Source organism: Manihot esculenta, chromosome 5, assembly GCF_001659605.2.
Source record: "Manihot esculenta cultivar AM560-2 chromosome 5, M.esculenta_v8, whole genome shotgun sequence".
Lineage (NCBI taxonomy): Eukaryota > Viridiplantae > Streptophyta > Magnoliopsida > Malpighiales > Euphorbiaceae > Manihot > Manihot esculenta.
Genome location: NC_035165.2, coordinates 23,891,351 through 23,912,913, shown reverse-complemented (window position 1 = coordinate 23,912,913; position 21,563 = coordinate 23,891,351). Strand labels below are relative to the sequence as shown.

Here is a 21,563-nt window from a genome sequence, read left to right as displayed (position 1 = left end):
TATTCATGGATTCTAATGCGAACAACCTAATACATATCACATAGCATTTATGATGCATGAATATGCTCAAAATTAATTTATCTTTGAAACATAAAGATTCATTCTACTCACCTCAGGCTAGCTCTGAAAAGACTCGGAAGCAGCTATCTCACTGCTGGCGTCCTCGGGTCCGAACCTACACAGGTGGACTCAAATGAGGGACCAAACAAACATGAACATGACTCTAAACTACTCCCCAAAAACCCCCTAAAACACCTTAAAAAATCATAGAAATCATGCAAAGGAAGGCTGAACAGAGCACTTTCGGCGGCAGGTTTGGCGGCCGAAAGTCCCTCCAGAGCCGAAAGTCAGCCACTTTCTGCGGCACCTTCGGCGGCCGAAAGTTCCTTCCAGAGACGAAACTCATGCATGTTCGGCGGCACCTTCGGCAGCTGAAACTCCCTTCCAGAGTCGAAAGTCCACTTTCAGGGGCAGGGTTCGGCAGCCAAAGGCTTGCCTCCACAGGCAGGTTCGGCGGCCGAAAGTCCCTTCGGCTACCGAACCTGAGTTCTCCCTAAGTGGTAGAACTCAACCATTCTATGCACATTTGCCTCCCAAACCATTCAAACATGTATTTACCTATTCTACAACATGTATACACAAGCAAATAAAGCAAATAAGCATTTAGGGGTCTCAAACTATCCTAAACCCCAACACAAACACATAAAGCAACTCAAACAACAAACATTACTCAAAAACTCAACATTTACCCTAACAACATTCAACTAACTTAAACATGCATTTCTACCCCAAAAACTTTCATAAAACTTGTTTAAAATATGAAATGAGCTAAGGATATACTCTTACCTCTTGGAGATCGAGAGGGGAGGCGATCTAAACTTGGAGATGGGAGAAATCCAGCTCCTTGGGTCTCCAAGCTCCAAAACTTGATCTTAGCTCCAAAACTCTTCAAAACCAAGTTAGAACTCGTTAAAACTTAAAATGTTTGAGGAAAATCACCAAAATCAACCATGGGAGAGCATGGACTCACCGTTGGCCGAAAATAGGGGAGAAAGCTCGCCCGTTTCGGCCATGGAGCCCTTTTATAGGGGCTGGCCAGACCACCTTCGGAAGCCTAAAGTGCCTCCAAAACTCATGTAAGTTCGGCGACCGAACCTGAGCCACTTCCGGAAGCCTAACTTGCCCCCCTAAACTATCCCATGTTCGGCGGCCGAACGTGAGGTTCGGCGGCTGAACCTGGAAATGCCTCCATGGTCTTTTTCATTCAAAACTCAGTTTCTATCTTACTTAAAATCATAAAATACATTAAAACTTTATGAAAACATGATTTTACCCTTCTAGAGGTTTCCGACATCCGAGATTCCACCGGACGGTAGGAATTTCGATACCGGAGTCTAGTCGGGTATTACACTTTTCTTTTATTTTTAGTTTTGTTTCAGCCATGAGAGGCTGAAATATTTTATTCTAGTTGAAGATTAGGTGATGCTTTAGTTGTTTTATGGATTGGGAGACTTGATCAAACATGGTTTATCTTTTGGTTATTCAATATTCATGCAATCTCATGCTTAATTCCATTGTTGCTTTGTTGTTTTTATCAATATGGCCAATTGATTCTTGATTGCAAGGTAATTAATTGTTAGTTTGGATAATTTTTAGTCCGTAATTGCTGGAATTATTCAAACATAAGAACACTTGGTGTAACAACTAAGGAATTGTATGATCTAGCAACATCTCATGCGTTTGAGTAGCTAGGATTGGATCTCTCTCTTTCTTCATGCAATTAACAATTGTTTGATGCCTAAGGTCCAAGGACATTCCTTGGAAATTTGTTAATTAGTAATTAATTAGAGGATGTTCCCTAATTGGTTTAATTATAAGGAGAGACATGGTGGTACGAAGCGTCTTCCATCTCCATAACTAATCTATTGAATCAATCAAAAGAAACTAAGTGTCAATGATCAATCCCAACAACTGAAGTGGATCCAATTCTTCAACTAGAGCTTTCTTATTATTTATTTTTCTTTTATTTTATTATTCGCTTATTTTAATTGCTTTCAGTAGTTTGTTAATCAAATCAATCTCAAACCCCCCATTTTACTTTTACTGCAATTTATTTTTATTCCGCTTTCAGTTTATCTCGTTTTCAGTTTTATCTCGTTTCAGTTTATTTTGCTTTCCGTTTATTTCTCTTTCAATTTTATCTCATTATATCTCGTTTTAGTTTGTTTTGCTTTCCGTTTATTTCTCTTTCAGTTTTATCTCGTTTCAGTTTATCTTATTTTCAGTTTTCTTCTTTTTCAGTTTATTTTTGTTTCAGTATATTTTATTGGTCTTGATAAGGAAAATAGGTAAGTTCTCAATTCCCTGTGGATTCGATCCTTTCACCACTATCTGCAGTTGTAAATTGTTGATAATCAGAAAGGCTATTTTTGACCGGCTTCAACAACCGCGAGTCAACTATCCCTAAGGAGTCCGGCACCCACAGACTCCTGCCCCCCAGTACCCATAAGGGAAACAATTTTGCCCTCCAAAGGCCCAGCATCTTCTCCCGGAGGCCTGACGTCTTCTCCCTCAGAACCAACATCTTCCTCTTGAGGTCCAGTAGCCGCACGAGGAGCTCCTTTAGGCAAAGGGTTGTCATCCTCCTTATAGCATGCCTCTTCGCCATTAGAGTCCACTTCAGGAGCCCGGAGCTAAGCTAGTGGGGTGGAGGGGGCATCCCTGGCTTCTTTCAGACCTTGATTAAACCTGGAGGCGAACATGCAAAAATCTCTGTTCCATATTTCGTGCTTCATCGCATCAGAAGCTTTAAAGTCCGCAAGCCGCGCCTCACAGACCTCTTCAATTTTAGCTTTCAGCTCAGGAGAGTCTTTGTAACGTTGAAGACGATCCTCACAGGCCTGCTCGATCTCAGATTTCAACTCCGAAGAGCCCTTATATTCCTGCAAGCACTTCTGACAGGCCTGATCGATCTCTGCTTTTAGCTCAGCAAACTCTTTGTACTCCCGCAGGCTTTCCTCGCACGCCAGTCGTACCATTTCTTCAGTTAACTTAGCGTCCTCGAGAAGGGAAGAGCACCTCCCCTCTAAGACCCTAATCTCCTGACAAAGTTGCTGATTCTGAAGCTTCAGTCCATCCGTAGTCAAAGTCAAGCTCTTCAGGTCCTCGGTACATTTGCTCAGCTCCTGCTCGAGAACAACAACCCAGGCTAAGGCCTCCTCCTGCTGGGATTTCACCGTCTCAAAATGGGCCTGGGCATAATCGCGATCTGTCTTAGCTATCTCACATTCGCGCCAGGCCTCATCCCTTTGGGCCATAGCTTCATCCCTCTCCCGCCGAGCTTCTTTTAGAGAGGACAGCTGAACTAAAACCTCATCACAATGGGACTCTGCCATGGTTGCCCTATCGTCTGCCCTCTTAACAGCATCCCGAATCCAGACCAATTCATCCTCGAGGTCCTTCAAACGACCTTGAGCCGCAGTAAGCTGGCCCCGAGCATCACTAGTAGCCATGAGATTTTCCTCGCGATGGGCCTCCTCAATCTGGCGATCTACAGAGCTTTGAAGAGATCGATCGCGGGCGTCGATCTCCATAAAGAGACCCATCACCTAACAAGAAAAGAAAAACTGTCAAAACAGAAAACAACAAGAATAAAGTACAACTTAGAACTGAAGGTGACAACTCACCATAAGGAGCATCTCCCTGATTGTGTCTTTGAGATCTTCTCGAGTTCGAGAACGGAACGCCACTTGCTCTCATGTAGAGCTGGTTAAATGGCCAGTAAGAGCAAGCAGACGTGGGTCCGAAGCTTCGATAACCCCACCGAACATCCTCTCCCACAATAACTCTGCGACAATGCTGGCTGGAGACTGGTGAGTGATGTTCTCTGCATTCAAAACCTCATTGTCAGGGGCAGAAAATGATGGCTCCATAGAAGTCTTTGCTTTCTCAAGGGGAGGCAGAGGTGGAGCAGGCTGCTTGGAAGTACGAACCCTCTTTGGAGCTGGAGCCACCGCGGGAGCTTCTGAGGAGGGAGCTCGCTTGCTCGTGGCCCCCTTAACAGTTAGATCACTATCGTCCGAGATCTTCTTCCGGCGAGGAACAGCAGCAACAGATTTGGACTTGGTCCCCTCCTTAGAGGCGCCCTTGACAATAGGCACGACCTCAGCTCCAACTGCTGGGGTGCCCTCGCTTGCCAGGATGACCTCACCTCCACCCTCAAAAGCCCCCTCCTTGGCTGGAGCAACCTCGGAAATAGGAGCGGCCTCAGTCCTCACGAACTGCGCATCCTCAGCTGACCCTTAGATCGCCATCAGCCCCTGGGAGGACGGGATGGGGGCCTATTTAGACTTAGAGACTTTGGGAGATCAGGGAGAGGAGCTAGACCTGCTGCGGCAGGAAGCCTTGGAAGCTCTAGAATCCTTGGAGCTCAGCCTAGAAGCACGGGAGGAGACAGGGGCATGAGGAATGGTGGGGTCCACCGACCTGGGAGAAATGATCTGGGCGACCTCCAGAGTCAAGTCTACAACTGGCTGCCCAGCCCTGAAAGCATCCAGAGCGGTCCTCATGCTCTCCCGAGACAAAACAAAGTTCTTCGGGGGCTTGATCTTGTCCATAGGAATCTCAGAAGCTATAAGAAACAGGTATCAAAACAAGTGAGAAAGGCATTTAATGAAAACTACAAAAGAAAAATACAAGATAGCTAAAACAGAGTAAAATACGCGTGTCCTTGCAGTCTTGAAGACTAGACACGAACATGCATTTCTCGATATTATACTTCCACTCAACGGAGGTCAGTCGAAGAAAGCTGATTCGTTCATAGAGGCTCAGCTGGGGGAGATCATTACAACCCATAGGAACCTCCCTCCAAAGGAGGTCCACCTGCCAAGACGACTCAGGACCCCCTATTAGCTTCACCATAGCAAACCCCTCTGCCTAGCCCTTGATTGAGTCTTTATGACCCGAGAAGATGGACAGCCCTCCTCGGGGGGCAAAGTAGTAAAAACTCTGAACCGCCTGGACCAGCCGAAAAAAGGTAACGAACAAGTGAGCTATGGGCGAGATACCCCAACTCAGACTGACAGACTCAAAGGAGCACATAAAAAGAATCGAATTAGGAGCAAGCATTCGAGGAGTTATTCCAAAGTACCAGAAAACTTTGATAAAAAAGGGCGAAAAGGGGAAGGTTAAGTCATACTCGCGCTGTTTGACAAAGAAAATGAAACTGCGAGCTTTTTGGGGGTCGATTAAACCAGAAGGAGGAGGATCAGGAAGAACGATCCTCTCGTTACAAATGGGAGCTCGGATACGGAAAAGAGAGGTATCTAGGTACTATCGGGAAAAGAAATTTCTCAAGGTGGAAGAGGTTACATTAGACTCTAGATTCATTACATCATGAAGTTTCGAGCTATCCATGATAATATGAAAAGCGTACCTTGAAGACGATTGGGGCAAAAGGACAGGACGAACGGAGTGCGCAGAAAGCAGAAGGAGAGTAAGAATTCTGTGAAGATGGGGAAAATTTGAATCTTGAGAATAGTAAAGTGAAGAAGAGACGTTTTGATGGAAACTGTCCTAGGGCCGCGCAGTCATAATGGGTTCTCGATATTTACCCCCTCATCACTCATGTAATAACTGCTGAGGAGGTAAAGGGGTATTTGATAACCGTCAGGCCTCGCACCCCTATGGGCTGAATCAGGACTCCCAAAAGCAGATCAAGCCTTAAGCTCGAAACGCCCCTAGGCAGGCCTGGTCTGTGGCTTCGACCCAAGATCCAGCCTGAGTAATGGGTCTGGTCGTCGGTAAGCCCAAGCCCAATAAAGAGGAGGCCTGCCCAAGAAGGAGACATGGGGAGAATTGAGTCAGTCATGTCCTTTTGCAGCCCTATTCACATGCGCACTGGAAAGAATTAAATGGCCGCCTGACACAGGTATGGCAACTGATGGTATGAGTCCATCTGACAGAGACAAACGTCACTGTAGTTGAGAGGCCGTTAGGCGCCACTGGCAACCAAGAAGGAGAGAATAAAAAGGGGGAAGGACTCCACTCAAGGGGAGGCTGACACACACATAGAAGAAACCTTATTTCCTGAATCTCAGAACATCAAGGATAAAAGGGATATATATATCTTTATCCATAATAGGTAAATCTGCGACGTGTTCCTTCATAAGAGATTATTGCACTTTTGACCGATTTTTTAGATGGTTCATCAATGATGAGTAGTTGACTCATCATCCTTAACACATATTTTGTACTATGACTTTTTAGGAATCTTAAGAGTCAAAGGTCTAATACTTAAAGAATTGAAACTAGAATGGTCTGGTAGGCTTAAGTTAGGATTTTGTAACCGTGCATTTCACTAGCTCAATCGAGTTAATGAGCTTCTAACCATAATGAATAAACTTAACACGTGTATTTTAATTTTAAAAGAACTCGTATTTATATATTATCAACTATGAAAGTGATAGCTAAACCAATTACGAAAAGTAGTAGCTAAACCGATTACGAAAGGGAATCCTGTAGTATAAATACTACCAATTTTAAATGAGAGAATGTGAGAGGGATATGGATGAAAAATAGAATGGAAATAATCGAGCTTATTCAAATTTTAAAAATTGTCCAGCAATCTCAAGCAAGTCTAGAGTCCACAAAATTTTTCCACCGTACAATAATTTTCCTCTATCAGCGGAGACATTTAGCTGTGACCACCATTCTTGCATTGTCATAAAGGGTTGGGATAGTTTTGCCTAAAGAAACCGAAAGGAAAAAGGGGAAAGTGATACAACACCAAATTCTCCATCTTTTAATAATTAGGTGAAAAAAAATCGTCTTTAAAGTAAAAAGAGCCCATTAATGAACGGAACTGTGGAGTTGCACTACCACATCCACATTTAACTGGCAGAATGCAACAAATAAAAAAAAAACAAAAGGGATGAAATATAGAAATAAAATAAAATAGCTATTATCAACAAAAACCAACCTATGGACTTCGCTAATTATCAAAATCTAAAATATAAATTAAAAAAAAATCCATACTCAGATGCTTTTTTTATTTTTTTTTGAAATTTCATACTCAGATGCTAAACTCGGGAAATTTTAATATATAGTATATATAATAAAATATACTAATGTTTTTAAAATCAAAATCTCATTAATTTCCCATGGCAATGACTAGTTTGGTTGGCCCATAAAAATGACTTCACAATTCCCTACACTCCATCATTTTCCTATGTCTAGAGAATTCGGTGCTGAGGCTGGGAGAACTCCATCATAATTCTACATCTATCGTTAGAATTCTTCTTTAACACGCTGGCATGCCCCATACGTACCTTCTTAACACGTGTCCTCTATACCCCACATTCGAGGTCCAGACATCGATTAAGACATCATTAGTTTGATTGAACTCTTCCATTATCTAATTGTTCATGGTTAGCAACTTATAAGCTGGTGGGTTCAATGAGCCCCATTGTTCATCATAGTGTTGCAACGTATTCAATACTCAATGAGACATTAATGTAGCCCAAAAGTACAAACAAAGAAAATGGAATTCTCCTCTTAATTAATAACACAAAAACATGAAACCTAGTAATAAACAAACTTACATAATATTGCATATGATCAAATCTTGATCAAAACCCAAAAAAACAAAGGAAACAAACTCGGCAAATACTTCATCGATTAACATTATAAACCACACATATGCTTCTGGAGAAAATACTGATTTTTGTTTATTAATGAGACTCTTTTTCTTTTTCCTTCTCTTCCTCTGTTTTTGGATGATACCCAGGAAGCTTTTCCTTAATCTTCTCAAAGATACCCTTCTTCTCCTTTGCTTCTCCTTCATGAGAGGCTGACTCTGCATGAACATGCTCAGTTGGTGGTGGCGGTGGAGGCGGCGTAGCTACCTCTTCAGGCTTCTTGTTGTGTCCTGGCAGTTTCTCTTTGATTTTCTCTAGAAAACCTTTCTTTTCATCGGCTTGATTTGCTGCTTCTGCTTCTTCGTATTTCTCAATAGGGACTGTGGTGTCCTCTTCTTTCTTTTCTTCTTTGTGATCTCCAGATATCTTCTCCTTGATCTTCTCCTTCAATCCCTTCTTTTCCTTCTTCTTCTTCTTCTGCTCTCCCTCGCCTTCTTCCTCATCACTAGACTGCAAGATTTCAAATGCAGTGAGTACAAAATTTATAAGATAAGTAGTTGATCATACTGGTATTGAAATTTACACTTACAGAACTAGAGCTGCTATCCGATCGATGAAGCTTCTCCAACAGACCAGGCTTCTTCTCCTCTGGTTCAGACACCTGAACCTTCTCTTCAAACTCAGTGACGATCACCTCCCCTTGAGGCTTCTCTTCCTCTTTCTTCCCCATGAAATCAAACAGCCCACGATCCTTGGATTCCACAGCTGACCCCTCAACAACAACTGGGGTCTCAGACTCATGGGCCTTGTTGTGGTGCTCCTCAGCCATGTTCTTCAAGATCACAGTAAACTTAACAGATCAGAAGCTGGGTTTAATGAAAGAACTGAATAGTTCACAAGCTTAAAGAAGCGCTTTGCGTTTTGTACACTGATGGTTTTAGCTTTAGGAGGATGGTGGATTTTATAGGCTGGACACAACGCGGATCGGACGCGATTAAGAAATATGGCGAATCATAATCGAGTCGAGAGATTAAATTAAATTAAATAATTTCTGTTTTCTCCTCTCACCATGTTCTGTAACCGACGTATTCGTAGAATCAAAGGCGAGTTTCGCAAATGTAACTGACCAACGCGTATTAAATTATGGTGTACTCGCTTCTTAAATTTCCCATCTCTCAAAATAAACAGCTTTAATTGCAGATCAGCGCGTGTTCGCTAGTTTAAGACTCCAGCGACTAGGAAAATAAACAGTCAAAAGAGAAACAGGAAAAAAGAAAGGAAAAGTCGACAAAGACACGCTGTACTGAGGCACTGTTCATGCGACCAATAGAATCTATGACACGTGTAATGATAACGTGAAGTGTTGTCCTCCATTGGGACCCGGAACTAAGTGTGGTTTTTAAAGGATTAATGTGGAGGGCGGTGCAGGGTCCCACGGAGGTTACGGCAAGAACTCGTGGCAATGGAGTGGGTAACAAGTCTAGAGGAGTGTATAGAGATCCGCGACCGGCAGGTTTCCGGTACTTGTCAAGAGTGGTGTGGCTTAAGGGCTGAATTAATTTAATTGGATAATTACACCTAGACGTTGTCGCCTTCCTAAAGATACGTTACTTGGATGGACACTTATGGACATTTGGTCGGCTGAGAACTTCTCCAAAAAAAAAATAAAAAAAAAATTTAAATATAGATATTAAACAAAAATATTTAAAAATTAATAAATAAATTATCATCTACAAAAGAATAATAATTTATAAGTTAAACTCTGTTTATTTATATAAAATGTTTTCTAAGCAATATTTTTCACATTCTTTAGTATTTAGATAGAGAGTTATCAAAGTAAATTGTTTCCATAATCAAATGAAAAAATTACGTTATTTTTTTAAAACATAAATTTATTCATATTAGAATAATAAGTATAATAAATTTTTTCCTTTTAAAATAAAATATTGCTTTCTAAATTTTAAAAATTTTATTAATACCATTATATAAATTTATTAATATAATTAATAATGAAAAATGAGTTATTTTTAAAAATATTTTCCTATAAAATATTTTATATCATTAAAAAGAAAGAAGTTTATATGATAGAAAATCAGCATGGGTGAGAATTCAATTAATCAAACTAAAATTTTAATTAATAAAATTTTTTCAATTTTTAAAATATTAATTTAACAACTATCCATTATAACTGAATTAATAAAAATAAATAAAATTATATTTTACGTTTTTAATTTGTAAAAATATAGAATAATGAAATATTTATTTATAAAAATAATAAATATAAATTAGTTTGGTATTATATTATTATAAATTAAATATTAGTAATAAATTATAAAATAACAATTGTAAATAATATTTTATTAATAAAATTGTAATAAAATATAGTCTTTAATAAAATTTTGGGTTACTAAATAAAAATAATTGAATTATTAATTAAAAATTTACTAATCAGTAATCAAACCAAAATAAATATATATCTATCAGAATAATTAATTTAATTTTTGTCAGTTTAATCGTTCAGTTACATTCATATAATGGGTAAATTTAAAATTAAGTAAGAGTGTAATTTTAAATAAAATTGTTTTACCTTAATTTAATTTAGTAATTTTTTAAAAAAATATATATTTTTATTAATTTTTAATTTAAATTTAAAGCGATCTAAATTTAATTGAATTTGAATTCTAAACCGACCAGCGGAGCGGGGAACTAGTTTTAGTGGTTACCAAATCCTGTTCCCGATATAATATAAATTCAGAATTTCGTACTAATCCACTTGTTGTGGTCTAAATTCAATGGCCGCTTGGTCAAGTCACACGTGCGAAGGCATTATGAACCTCACACTCACTCTATCATCATCGTCATGCCACGTGACATGCCTATTATTTTTTCTTATCGCTTAAGTTTTTGCTTGCACCACTAATTAATTTAATAAATACTTAATCCCATTAATTTGTCCAATACTATACATAGCAAAACAAATTTGTCATTACTGGCAGTATATTTTTTTTTTAAAAAATATTCTAAATATTTTAGATATATTTAAAAAATTGCATATGTGAAATACCGTAGGACAAGTTTTCTCAAGGCTATTAGTGTTATAAAAAAATTTAATTAACGGTAAAATTAGTCACTTTTTAATAGAAGGAGCAATTTATTAAATAAAATTAAAATTTAAAATTTTAATTGTTAGATAAATTTTAACTAAAAATCAAATTGTAGATTTTTAAAAAAAAAAACTCAGAAACTTAACTATAAATTACCCTAACATAAATTATTTCATTATTGTTTATGATTTTCATATAAATATATATTGTTTTGTGAAATTGAATATTGGACAAACAACCCTTGCCGACTACTATGCTGGCCACCGCCGCTTTCAATTTCAAGTCAATACCCAATCGAAATCGCTATGCATTAAATAAATTGAATTTATCAATTTGATTTGACTTAAAATAAAATTAAAAATTTAAATACAAATGTTTTATAAATAAAAAGGTGATTAAATTGATTTTCAAATGAATTTTTACATTATGGTGTACATTTGAAATGCAAGCAAGAAAATATTTGATTTCTTTGAATATTTTTTATGTGTAATATGTGCATATTAAATTTATTAATATTCTCTATTAACGGTGAATAGTCTTATTTTGGTGATAAACTTTCAACTAATTTAAATACTCCGTTGATTCAATTAAAAAAAATATTTAAAAATAAATATTGAAACTGAATTAAAATTATAAAAAATTAAAATTAAATAGAATTTATTTAATTTAATTAATTTAATTTAATTCAATTCAAAAATAATAAGGCAACTATAAGAGAAACTACATCCTTCCACAATAAGCAGTATCCCAACAAAGTTTTTAATTCATAAAATTTTGTTCGTTTAAATAAATCATGTATTATTATATTAAAATTTATTTTAATTCTATTATTATAAAATAAATCATATTAAACGGATTCATCACAAGCAAATTCATGAAATTAGTGCTATTAAAGGAGTGAGTGTACGCTAAATATGGAGGCACACTTCACTATTGCCATATATAATAATGTTACACAATATAATCATATAATAAAAGTTTGATAATCTGAAATGCGGTTCCATTAAAAAAAAAAATTTAAATACCGTAGTATTCGATCGCTTTTCTTTAGATTGATCAAATCTTGATATGAAGTTACTACACAAATTAAATATTTTCATTACGTCTGTAATCACGAAATTACAGTTCGATTAACTGACTAATCCCTCGTTAAATAGTCGATCACATCATCACTAAATTTTTATAAAATATTATATTATAGTATAAAAACTAATAATCACAAAGTCATAAATATATAATTCTTACATGACTACTTTTGATTTTAAACAATTTCTTATATTAATCATATTCTTTAATATATTTATTTAAAAGTGAAAACAGATGCGGTAAACACTAATTATTTTATATTTTATATTTTACAGATTTAATCAATCACAATATATTTTTATTTTAATCACATAATCAACTTCGATTTAACATCACATAGAGCTTAGCATCTATAATCTTCCATATATGTGCTCAACTTTAAACAATTGATAAAAACTAATAATCGAAATCAAATTGAAATCTTCCATTAATTTTTTTCTCAATTTAAACAAAAAAAAATTGCTTCTTCATGGTAAAAATTACTTAAAATTTTAATTGTATATTAATAAAATATATTAAATAAATTTTCATATATGAAAAAAAATAAACATATTAATGAACTTTAACATATTTATATTTAAACCCATTAAAAATTTTGCCTTTTGATTTTAAAACTTTTGAAAGTTAAATGCTTAAATTGGACATTATAAGCCAAAGTTAACTAGATTATCACATTTTAATTTTAATTTATTTATTCTTAATATTTAAATTTCAACAATTAAAATCTAATTTTATTCATGCATGTCACGTCAACTAAATCATTTTATTTTTTGACTTTGAAAGCAGATGAAATTATTCCACAAACTCAAAGTCTTCATATCCCCCTCCCCCCTTCAAAGGACACTCTTTCACGTTAAGCTAATTTTGTTTTAATACTATTTAAAATTAATAGATGAATACCAGAGTAAAAAATTAATAAATTAATTACTAAACCTTTTAATACTATTTAAAGAATTAAAACATATATTTAATAGTTAAAATATAAATAAAAAATAAATTTACATTAAGATATAGGGGCTGAGAGTGAAAGAATTTTTTAAAATTTATTTTATTAACCTGATTGGTTCGGATGATTATAATTTAAGTTGATAGAAATTTTGTTTAATATTTTGGTGTTAATGAATTTTTTTTTTTTTTTATATACTTGTTTGAGATTGTGGTTGTTTGATTTGAATATAAAAGAAAAGTAAGAATTTGAATGTTTTTATCAGTTTTAATTTTCATTTTTTTTTCATTTTATAAGTTGGATTTAAAATAAAGTAAACTGTTTGGTCTCCCCTAATTGTGAGTCGTTAATAAAATTTTGGAATTGAAAATAGTCTCATCCACATAATCAATTAGAGGTCGGCACCAAAAGAAAAAGAAATAGGCACCTTTTATCCTTAGGCTTGTGCGATATAGCAAATAGATATATTCGATTTCGAATATGATGTGATTTGATTTTTATACTATCAATTATTTTTAATTTTAGTATAATTTACTATTTTAATTTAATTTAAAATTTTAAAAATTATGTAAGTATGTTGTTGGAAACTAATTTAATAAAAAAAATTAAAATAAAAATTGAAATTTACACCACAGTTAAATTTAATAGAAATCATTCTTGAACCGTCTTGAATAAAAACCGTCTTGAACTCAAATCCACTAGAGTATTTTAAAACTGATTTGATTCTTATTCATCTCATTTTTTAAATTTAAGCCCATAATTTTAGGTTAAAATAAATTTGAAATGGTTAAATTCACATCAGTTTAAAATATGGATAACATATCTCTTATAAGAATTTTAAGCACTCAATCCTATAATTTAATTTTTTATTAAGTTAAATCTAATCTAAATTTAATATGATATTAAAATTTTTCTTTAGCTTTTCATAAATATGTCAGATTTCAATATAGCTCTAAATCTGAGAGAGTGTGCTACTGTGATTTAGACATTACTCCCTCTTAAATTAGATTTTATAATGAATTAAATATAATTAACTTAAATTTAAAATGAGGTTAATAGAATTTGTATATAATAAATTATCAGTTTTAATAATTGCGATTAAAATACCTTAAAAAGTTGATTGATTGATTAAAACTAAAGTAGGATAAGTTAATTGACTTTGGAGCGTATGTTCATTATTGAAAGCTACCACCAAGCAAAAGGATAATTTATTATATAGCACTAAGTTTTTTTCGTTAGTTATAATTTATAAATTATATTTTATAAATTAGATTAATTAATATCTCTCACATTTAGGTCCTTTTTAGTCCAGTTTTTTTGCCAGCATGTTATAATAAATCAATAATGGTCCCTATAACTATAAGTATTTACATTTTACCATTTAATTCTATAACCGTTTATAGAAAATAGTTTAATTTCTAAAATATAAAGGTAAGTAATTATTAGTTATAAAAACTATAGACTAAATGGTAAAAATGACCATGGAAGAAAATGGATCAAATAGGTCTGATCCCACAACAACTGTGAGTGTCGGGCTGAACTCAACTCAGATGGGAACCACAAAAAGGCTTGAAGTGGAGACAGTAATAGGCCAATGCAACCCACGAGGGCTTCAAAGCCTAATTTACGAGCTTGCAGATTTAGAAGAATTATGAAACACACGGCTCCAGCACCAGTGGGTCCAATTTGCATATCTCCGTAAATCATGGGCTTTTGGAAATAAGCATCTTCATCAGCCCTTTTGCACTCTAGCCTATTTTGTTCCTTGGCAGTTTTCAGCCCAGGGCGGCCCTTTCTTCCCCCAAAAACCGCCGGCGACCTTTTAAAACAGTTACTTTTTTTTTTTATTATTATCATTATTATTTTAAAATTAAAATGTTTTTTTTCTATATATTTTATCGTAATTAACATTTAAAATTTTGGAATTTCAATTTTATTTATAATTTTCTTTTATTAATATCTTATTTTTTATTGACCATTTTAATTAATAAAATATATATAAGATTAAAGTTTGTTTTTTTATGGTAAATAAATTAATTGTAATGTAATATAAGAATAATAAATTTTTTTTCCCTATTTTAAATCAACAAGAAATGCCCGGAAAATAAACGAGAGGAAAGAAAATCAGAGTGCGAGAGGGGGCCACGCAACAAACCCAGCTACAGCAAATCGAACGTTCATCCTTCCTCTGTTCCTCTTTTCTTGCTTGTTCATCGTTCATATCGTCTCTGCCCCTGCAATTTCTTAATTGTTTATGTTCTCTTGAGCTCCCCGTACAGCAAGGAACAGGGATAGAGAGAGCGCGAAATCGGAAGTGTGTTAGAGATGATTACGCGATCGAATCTGGCAGAGCAGTTGAGAGAGTATCAGATTCGATCCAAGCATGACTGGGCCTCTGTTTCCTTCTTCTCTTCCACTTCTAATCTAACTTCTTCAAGGTACGTTTGTTTAGAATTTGCCCTTTCTCTAGTTTCCAATTCTGACGGTTTTCTTTTCGTGATTGATTTTTTTTTAATTCGTTGTTCTTGTTCTCATGGCTGCGCGATCTATATGTTTGAGTAATACGATTACGAGCATATTGTGGTTTGGATTTAGTAGATCAGCTAGGGTTTTGGATACCTCAGGCCAATTCCTTAATTTAGCCTTTTCGATTCGTTATTTCGTGTTTAGGATTTTTGGAATGGATTTTTAGGTTAAAAGGTTTGTAATTAAAGCTTTAGAGGATTGGTTGGTCAATCAAATCAGCTTTTCATTTGTTGATTTGCACTCGGTTGTTCTGTTTGGTTAAGAAAATCATTTCCCTTTTTTTTGGCTTTTATGTTCTCTTCTTTTGATTAATTACATATGTTTATTGTATGAGATTTCTTACTGCTATCAATGGTTGGACATGTTATTGAATTCCATTGCCGGAAGAAAAAAGTAGAATGCAATTGAATTCAATCAACTCGTGTATCTGGAAGTTTGATTTGCCAATTCACGTTAGATTTTCAGGCAAGCTTGAAAGCTTTAATATGTTTGTTATACGTTGAAGAGAGGTGTGAATAACAGAATAAGACCCAATAAACGTTTGCTTATTTGCACATGTCAACTTTATTTGCCTTGCTAAGGGAGTAAAGCTTATGAATCCTTGAATTGCACAATGGCATGTGATATTTGCTTCATGAAGGTTAAATGAGGATGTTAAGATATGCGTTAGAAGGGTCTCTTTCTTAGGCCACAAGGGAAATCCATTTACTACATTTCTTGAGTTTTATGGGAGGTACTACAGCCAATGACATTTTATTTTTGTGGTTATACATTAAATGGATATTTAAATATGTGGAAGGTGTTTAAGGTGGCCTTTAACATAGCAAACTGCAGATATGTTTTTAGAGACCACACTGTGTCGCTTGATCTCTTTAGGTTCCCATATTATGTTTGAAACAAATGGAATCCAGTTGAATCATTGCTATACTTGGATTGTAGTTTCTTTGGTTGCATGATAATGGGTTATGCAGGTCAGGATTCATACTTTGTGATAATTATCATTTATCATGTCTCTCTCTATTTGTATTCAGAGATTGTTTTCTTCATCCCCCCCCCTCCCGCCCTTTTTTTTTCCGGTAATGAGTACTCAGTGACTGCAGAAGGAACTAAATGAGAAAGTAATAAATAGATAATGGCCTATAAGGAACTGGATTGCCATCATGCTTTTGTAACATGGAAAAGTGAACAGTTATTGTGTTGATATTGTGCTAGTTACTCATTTGGAAATCTCACTTTTAGCAATTGATTGCTCGGGCGAGTATCAGTGCTTCAAAAATGATTTAAAATAACAATGCTGTGACATCTTTTGGGATGTTTGTTTACCCACAAGTTATTCTCTTTCTTTATTATGACGATTTTAGCTGATGCGCTTTGTCCCTTTTTATGCTTGCAGGGTTGATGTTGTAGTATTTGTAATATGGGAACTCCTTATTTTAGCATTCCTTGTCTTTTCAGCAGTTTCTCTATATTTTGGGAATATGCGACTTGCTTTTATCTTAGTATGCATTACATTGCTTTTGCTCCTTTGCATGAGAATTACAAAGCAAGTGAGATTGGCCAGGAAAAAGAAACGAAGGATGCTTCTACCTTTATCCATGTAATTCTATGTAGGCATTGATCCTTCTTCTGAATGTGCACAACAAGGTTATGTAAACTGTGAAATTCTTGACCATTGCTGTGGAGCCATTCTTTCTTGCGTCTTGGAATATGTAATCACACTTGCAACAAGTTTGTTCACTTTGATAAATGCTGATTGAAGTGGAGAGTTCTAAACATTCAAGAAGAAAGCTGAGATGTTCTTCAATGGAGGTTAGTGCACTAGAGTTTAATGGGTGCAGTTGCTAAAGATATAGTTTCTTGGTACATGCTTGTGCCATGGGTTTTGGCTTCAACGAGCCGTGTGCCAATTTGGGTACAATATAAAAGCAAGCTATGAGATGATTTATCCCCCAGTGTCATGTGTAACATCTTCAGTTTTTTGACATGCGTAACTTAAGAAAAGCTGGCTGTGATTTTCTGAAATGGTATAGCATTGGTGTATATGCAAGGTAAATTTGTTACACACAACACTCGAATTTATTCTGTGGGAAAAGTATGGCTGGCTTCCTGCCTACATCTATGCATGTGATTTGTTCGGAAGAACAAGACAACTGTTTGATAATTTTATGTACGAGGTGATAAATTTTATTTTATTTTTTGGGTTAAAGAAAAGTTAATAAAATAGACCAAAAAAATAATTGGAATTAAATCTTGGTAAGTGTAAATAGTTATGGCTGCAAGGTTCAAGTTAGTGTACAGGGGTGGACTTGAAAAGTTGATACAATAGGAGAAAGGAATGGGTCTCTGGACTTGGATTTGCGATGCTGTATTAGAAACTTTAAACGCTAGAATATTAATGTCAAAGGTGCTTAGTTGCATTAATCTAAGAAAGTGAGAGGATAGCTACAAGTAACCACTAGAATGCCTTGCTCTCTCACTGGTTGTAATTTATTAGTAGTAGATAAATAGTTAGTTCTAACAGAACAGCTACAGCTCAGATTCTGAGGCACCTAGGTAAATGTACGGCTACTGTTTACTGCGGTTTGAAGAAGTGAATCTCTATTCCCGCAGTCACAATTGTCCATATTGCTCCAGTGACCACCAGAACACTAAGTACAACTCCCAAGAGCCCTAACATCCAGTTCAGCCACCAGATTGCACCATACTTTTGGGGTTTCTTAATTATAATCCACATGAAACATGGATATGCTAAGGTAACAGGTAGTGCTATCCCTCCGATCAATCCTGCCAAGCTACGCAAGAATGGAAATGCCACTGCTATACAGAATGCCAAGCATCCGAATAAGACTCTAAACCCAGAGCGTAGCCACCTTGGGCATGGTTTATTCGTTTTGCTGGTGTATTTAATCTCCCAATTGTCAAATACTGGCATTGCATATATCTGAAACGAGCTCAGGCAATTAATGACTATAAGCATACTCGTTAATCCAAGTACCATCTTGGATGGGTCGTGTCCATGGTATTTATATAACGCATTTATCATCCCTCCATCTCCTCGAATCTGTAATTAATGAATCAACTAATTAATACTGGAGCTAAAGGAGAGAAAATTCAAAAAATATTAAGCATAGATATTACAAACTCAAATTTATTTTATAAATACGAATTTTAATATAAATATTTTATTACACTCCAGAGTTAAAAGAGATCTCAAAGTTAAACCCGCTAAAGTAAATTATATGAAAAAAAAAAAAAAAGTCAGGAGTATTTAGTATTTGTGCTTACCAAGTTTCCATAAGCCCAATAGCCACCAATTGCAAGGGGAAACAAACACATTGCTATAATTAAATATGCGAACTTTACTCCTCTCCACATAGGCAGACGGGATGGTTGCTTCACATTTGAAGGCATAGTCCCCTTCAATAATATAAAATTAGTCCATTAGATTAGGGATAAAGAACCTAATTTCAAATCTTATCAAGGATGTACAGTTGGAGATTGTGATCAAACCTGTATTTCAAGCACAAGATTGTGCCCTCTGAAAGCAAAGGCGATAATCCCGAGTGCATTGAGGATGCTACAGAGACTGGCCACATCGAACTTTGCCTGTGGAGGATCATAAGAGATGTTCATAGGCCTACCTTTAATAATGGACACTACCCATATCAAGGTACAGTAGCTAACAGCTGTGATTGCGCCAATTAGCGAAACTCCTGCTATGGAATTTAAGTTGGGAAGCTGAGCTAGAACAATGGCCGAGCAAGTAAATACCAAGTACCAATCTACTGTTGTCAATGGCTTCATGTTACAAGTTTCTTCACACAAAATTTGGTAAAGTATTTTCATCGTTCCACCTCCGATCATAATCAAGGTCACACATGTCCCTCCCGACAAGTACATGATCGGAAAGAGTGCCAGCAATTTCCCTAGCTTCTCACCAAAAGCTGCCATTGATAGTCTCAGGTATCTGCTATAGCGAATCCCAGATTCGGATTCGTGCAGCTGAATCAACAGCCATAAAGTGTATAGCTGCCACATGAAAATTAGTGATAGACATGCAAGTCCCCAAGCCCTGCAGCACAAGCGAAAGCAAGAGAGAATCAAAATCATATACATATATACACACATTTAGTTGGAGTTTTAGAGAGATCGATCACAAATTCTTTACCAGCCAAGGGCAGTGAAGGCGAGGGGAAGAAGAAGAGCTTGCACTCCGATTCCAGAGCTCAAAGTGTGAAATGCTGAGAAGTAAGCGTTACCGCTTCTAGACTCAGTTATTGGAAGCCATGCTTCTTGTGGGTCAAGCTTGGTGAAGTGGCCAACTTCTTCCAGGTAACATTGTACGCTCGCAATTGCCTTCTTCATGGGGATGGCCAGTGGGCTTCTGGGAGTTTTTGGAGCTATGACAAAAACCGGCGACGTTGTCATTGAAGGGCAATGGAGTTGAGATGGAGGAGGAGCGATTGCTGGAATCTCTGCCTTGGGCCTCCATAATTCAACGCTCAAACTCATTGAATCCTCTCCCATATCACAGAAGCCTCTCTCTCAAGATTCTTGCTGAAAAAATATATATATATATGAGTATGCTTATTTCTTAAGAAAAGATATGCTTAATTATGTTGAATTTGTGTCAAAGGTGATGGATTCTTGAAACGTGTGGGAGCAATGAGAGAGTATATATATGGGTTAAAGGAGATTGGGAAGGGTTGCATGGCCCAATAGTAGCTGAGGAAGATATTAATATTAAAATGAAATCATTGACTGTCCACAGTGTTTGTGGCTGCCAATTATGCATCATAAAGCTAGTCCAGCCAATTAATGCAGCACCCACGTTGGAAATTTGCTTTTTCTCCTAATATAAAGTTTCACCTCATATTAAATAATTATTTATCAAAGTTTCACCTCAATTTGTAATTAATAAATATATAAATTTTATTTTTAGAAAGTAATTTTCTACTTTTTTTTATAACTTTATCCATTTAAATTTAATAATGTGAATATGCGATTAATTCAAGAGAAGATGATTGGGGAATGAGATGACGGTAGCAAGTTCGGGGAGGCTTACGTCAGCTTCACAACGTCAGACCAAGCTTCTCTTAATTTGTTTCCTTTCATGTGCTTTATTGCATCTCTCCCATTCAAATGGCTTTTGCTTAATAATGCTTTCCATTTTGCCATGGCTGTTTTATTTACTTTCGATTAATTTTAAATTTTTTTATAATTTTAATATTATTAAATTTAAATTTATTGATAAAGTAATTTGCTTATTTTTCGTGTAGAAAAGCTTTCCATGACAAGGTGATTTTGCATCTGACTTATTGATAAAACAATTCTTGCTTTAATTCATCTATAAAATTCATTTTTTTAAGAGAATTTTCTAAATCAGATGTGAAGTGGTATTACCTTAATACTACTAATCAATTTAGGATAACACACCTTTTTATATACAAAATTTAAAATATTTAATGAAAAATTTACGGTATTAAATTTTTAAAAATGATTTAACATTGTAAACTGTGAATATGATCACCCCAAAGATGTAAGCGATGCTGCGGATCTAAGGCTTTGAAGGTTCTGCAACTTTTGAAACCTCTGCAGTTTCTGTAATTTTTCTGCAGAATTTTGAAAAATAGAGGAAAGGAATTTTGGAACAGAGGAAAGGAAATTTATTCAGATTCCTTTAAAATTTGACTCACACCACACAATTTCATTGAGGTATTGCCTTATTTATACTTAAACTAAAAAATTGAAAACAATCTTTAATCCGAGCATCACGCCACATTACGTAAATCTCGGATTGAACGAAGATCAAGCGCTGACCAATTTAGAAAAATAAACATGCAGAAACAGATTCAAAAACAACGTGCAAAGTGGGTGCAAAGTGGATACGTGTAACAGCTGGCTTAACAACTGGCATAGCAAGCTTAATTTCTTCATTTCTCCCCGTAAACTTGTTCTTCACATCTTTGATCCCAATCATCATGCTCAAGTCATCGATCTTGTCTCGGGACAGTGGCTTTGTCAGAATATCAGCGAGTTGTGATTTAGTTTTTACATACTCGATTTCGACTTCTCCTCTTTGGACACACTCCCGAATGAAATGAAACTTAATATCTATGTGCTTACTTCTGTTATGATGGATGAGATTCTTTGTGAGAGCGATTGCAGATTTGTTGTCAACTCTTAACACAAACTTGTTTGTCTTCCAACCGATCAACTCATGTAACAGCCTACTAATCCATATGCCTTGACAAGCTCCTGCTG

At 35.5% G+C, this 21,563-nt stretch overlaps 3 protein-coding genes across 3 annotated transcripts; 1 reads left to right on the top strand and 2 right to left on the bottom strand.

Annotated features, from left to right (window-relative positions):
* Nucleotides 1–7,526: 7,526 nt before the first annotated feature.
* On the bottom strand, nucleotides 7,527–8,726 carry LOC110616123 (dehydrin ERD14). The gene is made up of 2 exons (XM_021758448.1): nucleotides 8,227–8,726; nucleotides 7,527–8,147 (listed from the first exon to the last, which is right to left on the bottom strand). Exons 1-2 carry the CDS (start codon nucleotides 8,464–8,466, stop codon nucleotides 7,731–7,733), a joined length of 657 nt encoding a protein of 218 aa, XP_021614140.1. The 5' UTR covers nucleotides 8,467–8,726; the 3' UTR covers nucleotides 7,527–7,730.
* Nucleotides 8,727–14,857: 6,131 nt separating this feature from the next.
* Nucleotides 14,858–17,491, top strand: LOC110616097. Its single transcript, XM_021758420.2, has 2 exons — nucleotides 14,858–15,211; nucleotides 16,693–17,491. The coding sequence occupies exons 1-2, from the start codon at nucleotides 15,099–15,101 to the stop codon at nucleotides 16,898–16,900; spliced, it is 321 nt and encodes a 106-aa protein (XP_021614112.1). The 5' UTR covers nucleotides 14,858–15,098; the 3' UTR covers nucleotides 16,901–17,491.
* Nucleotides 17,492–17,628: 137 nt separating this feature from the next.
* Nucleotides 17,629–19,958, bottom strand: LOC110616096 (lysine histidine transporter-like 8). The gene is made up of 4 exons (XM_021758419.2): nucleotides 19,468–19,958; nucleotides 18,810–19,371; nucleotides 18,585–18,716; nucleotides 17,629–18,360 (listed from the first exon to the last, which is right to left on the bottom strand). The coding sequence occupies exons 1-4, from the start codon at nucleotides 19,824–19,826 to the stop codon at nucleotides 17,872–17,874; spliced, it is 1,542 nt and encodes a 513-aa protein (XP_021614111.1). The 5' UTR covers nucleotides 19,827–19,958; the 3' UTR covers nucleotides 17,629–17,871.
* Between the last annotated feature and the right edge of the window lie 1,605 nt (nucleotides 19,959–21,563).